Raw genomic sequence first — 9,550 nt, forward strand, 5'->3', positions numbered from 1 at the left:
ATTTTAGATGCAGATGATCCCCTTTTCCCTGTTTAGATGGGCAAGAGCAGTTCTAGTGCCATGGCGGTCACGTGGGAGGCAGCAGCCAATAGACATTCCCCTTTAGTGACATCACGCTTTCCCTCGTCTGCCCAGTAGCTCCCGGTTCTAATTGCCACGGCGGCAGAAGCATGCATCCAGAGGAGGAGGAAGAAACGGACTGCGGCTTGAGCGAGGTGCTACCGAGGGAACTGGGCTCGCTCTTCTCAGACACGTACACGGAAGAGAGCCACTACGCATTCTGCGGGAGGGAGCTACGTATCACTCAACACTATGGGGCCAACCTAGGAGTTGCTGCTCCGGTGTGGGACGCTGTGAGTTACGCTGTTATACATATACGGGGTAGCGCCGGAGCGCAAGGATAATAATAATTAAAGGATGGGGCAGGGGGTTATTCGCTTTGAATTTGCTTCCTGTTGCGATGGGAATGTCGCTGTGGCTAGTAACAGACACGTGTAATCTTGTTGCTAGTCCCACCCCCTCTCTGTTTATTTGTACCACGTGTCCCAACCCGCTTGAGAAGTCTGTGCAGTTTACCGGTGCCTGACAATGTCCTAAAATGCGTTTCGTACTGACGTTCATTCTGGAGCTTCTGCTCTCCAAGGGGCAAATTCACTAAGATTCGTAGTTGTGCCAGTGTCCACTTCGCCAGCGCTCCGCAAATTCACAAAAATCCGAAGTTGCGCTCAGAGTAAGTGTAAGGTTGCGAAGTTGCGCTATCGTTAATTCGCCAAGCAAAGCGAAGTTACGCTAGCGATGGTTAATTTGCATACGGCGCCAACTTGAAGTTACAATGGAGGTATATGTAGCAGAACTACACAAGCCTGGGAAACCTTCAAAACAGCAAATAAAATTTTTATTTTGCCCTACACATGTGTCCACAGGCCCGGACTGGCAATCTGTGGGTTCTGGCAAATGCCAGAGGGGCTGCTGTAAGATGCCATAGACAGTCACTATTTAGTGGGCTGGTGGGGAGCTGATTGGGCCTCTCTATAATTGGAATGCCATGGCCTATTTTGACTCCCAGTCCAGACCTGGCCCACTGTATAGTTAAGGTGCCATGAGTTAGGAACTGTGAATCAAATAACCATTTAGCCAAATGCAATCATTGATAAAGACATTTAAAAAAAACAAAAAACACTTTGTTTCATAATAAAGGAGTTGTTCAGCTTTAAAGTACTTGTAAAGACTATTTCACTGTGGGAGCCAAAGTGTTGGGCAGGGCAGGGCCCCCATCAGAAATCACTGGCCCTGTATATAACATGTTTTGGTCCCCGCCAACCCCACACTAGAGTCCTGCACATGTCCATGTTTTGGAACCCGAACTCGCAACCCGCATTCTTAACCGCTACCCGACCCGCAAGTCCCATCTGCAACCCGGACCCGCTGGCCATCAAGAATCAGCAAGTGCTGCCATAGTAAACCAGAAGCGACATCGTTGGAAGTAGGAGTAAAAATCGCTATTGAGAAGACCTGCTACACAGACGGCACTAAAAACTGTAAACCCCCCCCCCCCCACACACACACACACATTGGTGGTCAGGGCCCCCTACATGTTAATAAAAAAGGGGGCCCTCTCTATCAATTAAAAAAAAAACATTTGCTCCAGGGCCCCACTCCATAAAAGTTTTTGAAAAAAACATTGGTGGCCATGGCCCCCCCCCTTACAAGTTAAAAAGAAACATTGGTGGTCAGGGGCCCCCATAGAATATTTAAAAAATCTAAATCTAAAACATTAGTGACCAGGGTCCTATGGACTTTGGTGTACAGGGGTTTAATAAAAAAAAAAAAACAACCACATTGGTGTTCAGTAGAACTTACCATAGGCTCCTTTCTTGGCTTTAGGTCTTTTTGCTACTTCAGGACTTCAACTTTTTTTGTGGCTTAGTTCGGGTCATCGGAACTTTAGGACTTCAGATCTTGGGCTCTAAGTGACTTTGGCGTTTTCGCCCTGATGGCGGACCTGGGTATACACCCCAAATTTAAGTTTTTTTTTTTTGGAAAAACTGACTATGCACTGCACCAGCATTTCTTTACCTTAGATCTTTACTCTGGCATTTGGAGCATACACAGTAGAGTAGATCTTGTCGGGTTTAACTCTACTGCTTATGCACAAATACTGATTTTCACCTGGAATGTCATAGGAAGATCATTAAAATGCAGGCACAGCACTGAGACAGTTTTTCCAAGGCCAGTCCAGTGTTCTCCTATGAGGTGCCCTGGGGGGAAAAAACTTGATCTATTTTATTGGGGGCTGCTAACATATTATAAAATACACTTACATGCCCTATAAATTAACTTTTTATTTTACATTTTATCCAGCACCTCTGCAATATGGACTTTTTAGCAGCTGTCTATTTGCTAGAGTCCAAATTACCCTAGCCGCCATTCATTAAACATGACTGGAATATGAATAGAAAGACAAGTAATAAAAATTAGCAAAATTAGCAATAACAATACATTTGTAGCCTTACAGAGCATCTGTTTGTTGAGATTAGCGACCCACATTTGAGGGTCAGAACAAGGAAAATAATTCAAGAACTATAAAGCAGAAAAAAAATGAAGGCCAATAGTATAATTGCTTAAAATTAGACCTAAACGAAAAAGCTACCGTAAAGGTCAACACCTGCGTGTTTTGATTTTCTGGATTAGCAGGATGTCTTGATGACAGTCCTTGGCAGATCGAAACTGGTAATATGAATAAAGTGATTTTTTAAAAATATTTTTATACATAAGTGCATGTAGTTAAATTCTCTAGATTTAATATATAAACTGGCAATGATCTAATGTGTTAAAACTACCACATTGCCGGCTCCTCCCAGCTGCATGTTACTTACCTGGGTGATGCCTTTTCATTCATGCTGGCTGTAGAAATGACATGGGGTCATTCTATAAATACGTTAAACATTAACTTAAAGGTCAACCACCCCTTTAAGACAATGCAGAGTTCTTAACAGTGCCCTTTCTCTCCCTCCAGGCATTGTTTCTCTGTGGCTATATTGAAGAACAGAAGTTGGATTTCAAAGGAAAAAAAGTAATTGAGTTGGGAGCAGGTACAGGCATTGTGGGAATCCTTGTGTCCTTGCTAGGTACGTCAATATAATACATATAACCACCATTGCAGCACCTATGGGAATGTATTTTCCAAAACATGCAGCTATGTTTGTCGATTCAAGGTTTCTGGCTTCAGTATCTCTTATTAACTAGTCATCGGTTAGATAGTGCAGTTATTGGTTGCTATGGATCACTGAACTGGGAAAACTTCACCCATGTAACTGCACAGCAGTTTATGTGCCTCTGAAACTCTGAAAATGTTCACTTAGTGATCCACACAATATTTTGTTGTCTGTTGGCTAAGAACTGATGCATGTATATATAACATTGCTGAACAAAAAACATTCTTAAACATGCATCTATGGTAAAAAAAACAATTTATTATTACATATTAAAATTCATTAGGCCCCACAACAAAGCCAAACGTGTTTCACGTTTACCCACCACTTTTAAGACAAAAAAAACGAAATGATAAACAATTTATAAACAATGTGTATAAATGGACAAGTGGAAGGTTGCGCAAACTTTTACAAATGCAACAACTGTTATTTTCTTTGTTTTTAAAATAAATTGTAACTAAGCCTTAAAACTTGCAAATATGTTGTTTTTAATACTGAGCTTTCCCACTTTTCACTTACATAATTAGAATTTGCCAAGGGGTTGCCAAATGTATGCATTCAACAGTATGAATGATAAACCAAACGTTATTTAGGTTCCTTGATGAAAAGATAAAGAAACCTTGTGCTAGCGGCTTAAAAGGATCACTTGGACGCAATGTTTTACATGATGCCTATGAATAAGTGCTGGGTAAGCGTAAACTCCCAAATATTTAGGTTTTTTTTTGCCTTGCAGGTCTTACTTAAAAGTGGAGGTTCGCCTTTAATTTAACTTTTAGTATGTTACAGAATGGTTACTTCTAAGCAACTTTTCAATTGGCCTTCATTTTGATCATTTTTATAGTTTTTGAATTATTTTCCGTTTTCTTCTGATTCTTTCCAGCTTTCAAATGGGGGGTCACTGACCCCATCTAAAAAAAACAATGCTCTTGTCAGGCTACACATTTATAATTATTTCTATTTTTTAGTACTCTACTGTTTAGGCCCTCTCCTATTCATATTCTAGTCTCTTATTCAAATCAATACATGGTTGGTAGGGTAACCTCATCACAAACCGCAGCTTCTGAGGTATACAGAACAGCATCTAGACAAGCCAGAGACCTTTTGGAAATAGAAGTCCTTTAAACTGAAGTCAAATGTGAAAAGGCGTGCCCAAGATTTGCATTTAACTGTATTGCTTAATTGAATTACTAGTGTCTATTCTAGCAGGACGAGTCACATATTGAAGGTAGTCATGGGGACCCAATTTTAGGTCCCATACGTTGTACACTAGGACAATACGTTTTCTTATAGTAAAACTGCAATTATATAAAGCAAAGCCATTCTAAGCCTCTCTCTTTGTATGTTAGCTGTGTATTAGTATGAAATCTAGGCACCACTTATGACTGTGTATAGCTGTCTTTTTGAAATTAGGCTACATTTTGAAATCTGGAATGTGATTCTTATTTGTTATGATAGCAGGCCCATGAAGATTACACATGCACAGATAAGATTTTCAGCATTTAGCAGTGTGAATGTTAGTGAGAGATCTTTATATGTGTGCTTATACACTGACTCTCTCTTTGCTCTGTGTCTGGGACACTGGCTACAGTGAGATTAAAGGCCCTGGCAGGCAACTGGTTAATGAACAACTATTTTGTATACATTTTAACAAATAGTTTAGGAAAGATTTTGAAGACAACTGTTCAGTTGTTAGTACAGGAAGCACATGAGGCCAATGATAAAATGTTTTTACATTAAATCGTTTTATTAACATGATGGACAAACACAAAATATGTATTACATAATATATATTGTATAGAAAAAGTCTATAGATTACAGCATTTTGTAAGGTGTTGTCTTTTTAATTGTAGTTTTTTAATTTTGCTAGGGTGTGTATTAAGAGTGCAAAAACATTTGAACCTTTTCTTTTTACTTTGCAGGCGGATATGTGACTTTAACAGATCTCCCGCATGCTTTGCCTCAGATCCAGAAGAATGTCTCTGCCAATGTCTCCTCTAACAACCCTCCTCAAGTCCATGCACTGTCATGGGGCCTTGACCAAGAGAAATTCCCACAGGACTATGACTTTATTCTTGGTGCTGATATTGTGTATCTAAATGACACCTACCCTCTTCTAATCCAGACTCTGCAGTATCTTTGTGGACCTCGCACTTCCATATTCCTCTCTTCCAAGATGCGCAGGGAACATGGAACTGTGCGCTTCTTTGAGGATATTCTACCCCAATATTTTACTTCAGAATTGGTTAAGAGAAATGAAGATGAAGGAATAAATATCTACAAAGTCACCTGCTTTCAGAACTAAAAGGGGGAAAAAGCTCATTCCACTCATTCCAGGAGTATTGAACTTTCAAACCTTATTTGAGAGGTCATTCCTTTTGAACCTTTGCAAGGATTACATTCATTTATATAGAAAATCTCCTCTCTCTCTCTCTCTCTATATTACTACTTTTATCATGTAAATTTATATTTTTCTACATTTACAAATGACTGACACTTTTTCATCAGTGGAAATTGGAAAGTTTTTTTAGAATTGTATTTTCTACTTTTATGCATAAAACATGTTTTGGGGTATTTCACTCCCTTTAATGAGGGAGTTTCTGGTTTTCTTTATTCACACATGAATGGTAAGTTTGTCAGCTGGTCATATCTGGCAATTAGTCCTAGCACTGTAACTTTACATAAATGGTTCACAACAATAATAACTTGAAATATGATACTGTATTGTTTAGCATTTGCCTTTAGACTCCTTCAAAAGGCTCCTTCATTGCATTGTGGGACTTGTAGTTCCTTAACAGCTGGAGAGCCAAGGTTCCTGATCCCTGTGTGTGTATGTGTGTGTATACACACACTAACATACACTAGCTCTAGCCATGGCCTCTGGTTCTGTTCTATGTGAAAAATATATTCCCCATTATCTGTTTGTCCTCTAATGTACTAAACCATAATCATGTCCTCTTGCAAGAGAAAAAAACCCCAACCTTTATAGTATTTCCTCATAGTTTCATTGCTCCATTCCCATTACCAGTTTAGTTGCACATCTTCTCTTACATAGTTAAATCGGATTGAAAAAAGACAAAGTCCATCAAGTTCAACCCTTCCAAATGAAAACCCAGCATCCATACTCACACCCCTCCCTACTTTCACACAAATTCTATATACCCATATCTATACTAACTATAGAGTTTAGTATCACAATATCCTTCGATATTATGTCTGTCCAAGAAATCATCCAAGCCATTCTTAAAGAAGAAGGAAAGGTTAAAACTAAGTAAGCCTTATCAGAAAGGTCAACCTAAATATACCAGTAAACCCCCAAAGTAGTGCTGCTCTGAGTCCTCTGTCAAAAGAAACACAGCATTTCTTTCCTTCTGTTGTGTACACATGGGCTTCTGTCTTCCTGCCTTCAGCTTAAACCTCCTTGCCCCAGACGTGAGCATGCTCAGTTTGCTCCTCTTCCCCCTCCCTCCCTTCTCTGCTGTAATCTGAGCCCAGAGCTATAAGTGAGCAGGGAGAGACTCTGGCAGGAAGTGATGTCACACCAAACTAATACTGCAGCTGCTATTCAAAACAAACAGAGCACTTCTAGAGCTTTTTACTCAGGTATGGTAAAACATTCTACAGAATAAATATAGAATTCTAGCTTGCACTATTGCAGCTAATCTATTGGCAATAAAATGCCTCCATAGCTTTCCTTCTCAGAATCAGTCATCACAACATCACCCGGCAGTGTATTCCACAACCTCACTGTCCTGACTGTGAAGAACGTTGCTTCAAATGAAAGTTCTTTTCTTCTAGTCTGAAGGGGTGGCCTCTGGTACATTGATCCACTTTATGGGTAAAAAGGTCCCCTGCTATTTGTCTTCAGCTCATTAATATCATTCTGAAGCTCAAAACTGTACTGCAGACTCAAGGTGAGGCCTTACCAAGAATCTCTACGAAGGCTGAATTTCACCCCTTAGGTTAATTTATGCAAGACAGCTCTTTATTTGCTGTAGTAGCAACTGAGTGACACTGTCTAGAGTTACACAGTCTGTTATGCACAAAAATCCCCAAATCCGTCTCAAGAAGGAACCCAATGCAATTTACAGGTCTATTTACTAATTTTCAAGGTTAGAAAAAGTTAATAAGATCACATTAAAAAACAAAAACAGAGGGTGACTTGCTTTGCTAGATACCCCCCCCCCTTAGTTAAATTGCCTGTGCCAAAATATTCATGGTTGTTTTTTTTTTGTTTTTTGCTGAAAATACTTGCACACAAGCTAATCACATAGTTCCATTTATTTTCAATGAGGTTGAAAATCTCAAATGTTTTAATAAACTTGGGAGACAAGTCGTATTGACCTCTACAGATACCAGTTTTTACTTGCCGAGTTCTGACTGTTATAGGTTTCAGAAACTACTTAGGGGCATATTTATCAAGGATCGAATTTCGAAGTATAAAAACTTAGAAATTCGACCATCGAATTTGAGTACTTCGATAGTCAAAGTATTTTTTACAGCGAAAACTGCCGTATTCGATCGAAGTAAAATCGTACGATCGAACGATTTAACCCTTCGAAGGATTAGGTTATAGGAGGACCCCCCCCATAGGCTAAACAGCAATTCGGCAGGTTTAAGGTAGCGAACTGTCGAGGTTTTTTAAAGAGACAGTACTTCGATTTTCGAGTGGTTTCCTGATTTCTTATTCTTTTGCATGTTTGTCACACTTAAATGTTTCTGCTCATCAAAAACCGTTAACTATTAGTCAAAGATAACATAATTGAACACAAAATGCAGTTTTTAAATGAAGGTTTACGTTATTAAGGGAGAAAAAAAACTCCAAATCTACATGGGCCTGTGTGAAAAAGTGATTGCCCCCTTGTTAAAAAATAACTTAACTGTGGTTTATCACACCTGAGTTCAATTTCTGTACTCACCCCCAGGCCTGATTACTGCCACATCTGTTTTAATCAAGAAATCACTTAAATAGGAGCTACCTGACACAGAGAAGTAGACCAAAAGCACCTCAAAAGCTAGACATCATGCCAAGATCCAAAGAAATTCAGGAACAAATGAGAACAAAAGTACTTGAGATCTATCAGTCTGGTAAAGGTTATAAAGCCATTTCTAAAGCTTTGGGACTCCAGCGAACCACAGTGAGAGCCATTATCCACAAATGGCAAAAACATGGAACAGTGGTGAACCTTCCCAGGAGTGGCCGGCCGACCAAAATTACCCCAAGAGCGCAGAGACAACTCATCCGAGAGGCCACATAAGACCCCAGGACAACATCTAAAGAACTGCAGGCCTCACTTGCCTCAATTAAGGTCAGTGTTCACGACTCCACCATAAGAAAGAGACTGGGCAAAAACGGCCAGCATGGCAGATTTCCAAACCACTTTTAAGAAAAAAGAACATTAAGGCTCGTCTCAACTTTGCTAAAAAACATCTCAATGATTGCCAAGACTTTTGGGAAAATACCTTGTGGACCGACGAGACAAAAGTTGAACTTTTGGAAGGTGCGCGTCCCGTTACATCTGGCGTAAAAGTAACACAGCATTTCCGAAAAAGAACATCATACCAACAGTAAAATATGGTGGTGGTAGTGTGATGGTCTGGGGTTGTTTTGCTGCTTCAGGACCTGGAAGACTTGCTGTGATAGATGGAACCATGAATTCTACTGTCTACCAAAAAATCCTGAAGGAGAATGTCCGGCCATCTGTTCGTCAACTCAAGCTGAAGAGATCTTGGGTGCTGCAGCAGGACAATGACCCAAAACACACCAGCAAATCCACCTCTGAATGGCTGAAGAAAAACAAAATGAAGACTTTGGAGTGGCCTAGTCAAAGTCCTGACCTGAATCCTATTGAGATGTTGTGGCATGACCTTAAAAAGGCGGTTCATGCTAGAAAACCCTCAAATAAAGATGAATTACAACAATTCTGCAAAGATGAGTGGGCCAAAATTCCTCCAGAGCGCTGTAAAAGACTCGTTGCAAGTTATCGCAACCGCTTGATTGCAGTTATTGCTGCTAAGGGTGGCCCAACCAGTTATTAGGTTCAGGGGGCAATTACTTTTTCACACAGGTTTGGATTTCTTTTCTCCCTAAATAATAAAAACCCTCATTTAAAAACTGCATTTTGTGTTTACTTGTGTTATCTTTGACTAATAGTTAAATGTGTTTGATGATCAGAAACATTTTGTGTGACAAACATGCAAAAGAATAAGAAATCAGGAAGGGGGCAAATAGTTTTTCACACCACTGTACACAAAAATTACTTTGAAATTCTATGTTTTTTAATTCGAAAATTCACTTTGACCTTTGATAAATCTGCCCCTTAGTGTATTTTCTAGGTTCA

The 9,550-nt window shown here is 39.7% G+C and overlaps 1 protein-coding gene across 1 annotated transcript; it reads left to right on the forward strand.

The window, feature by feature from the left end:
• The first annotated feature begins 67 nt into the window (after positions 1–67).
• eef1akmt3.L (EEF1A lysine methyltransferase 3 L homeolog) lies at positions 68–5,783 on the forward strand. Its single transcript, XM_018247486.2, has 3 exons — positions 68–353; positions 3,017–3,128; positions 5,132–5,783. Exons 1-3 carry the CDS (start codon positions 171–173, stop codon positions 5,512–5,514), a joined length of 678 nt encoding a protein of 225 aa, XP_018102975.1. The 5' UTR covers positions 68–170; the 3' UTR covers positions 5,515–5,783.
• Positions 5,784–9,550: the final 3,767 nt, after the last annotated feature.

This window comes from Xenopus laevis, chromosome 2L (assembly GCF_017654675.1).
Source record: "Xenopus laevis strain J_2021 chromosome 2L, Xenopus_laevis_v10.1, whole genome shotgun sequence".
NCBI lineage: Eukaryota > Metazoa > Chordata > Amphibia > Anura > Pipidae > Xenopus > Xenopus laevis.

Excerpts from the sequence above, each read along its gene's own strand:
- eef1akmt3.L (XM_018247486.2), top strand. The coding sequence starts at position 171 with ATGCATCCAGAGGAGGAGGAAGAAACGGACTGCGGCTTGAGCGAGGTG. Across the intron at positions 354-3,016 it reads CTGCTCCGGTGTGGGACGCT|GCATTGTTTCTCTGTGGCTA; the intron begins GTGAGTTACGCT and ends CTCTCCCTCCAG. Across the intron at positions 3,129-5,131 it reads AATCCTTGTGTCCTTGCTAG|GCGGATATGTGACTTTAACA; the intron begins GTACGTCAATAT and ends TTTACTTTGCAG.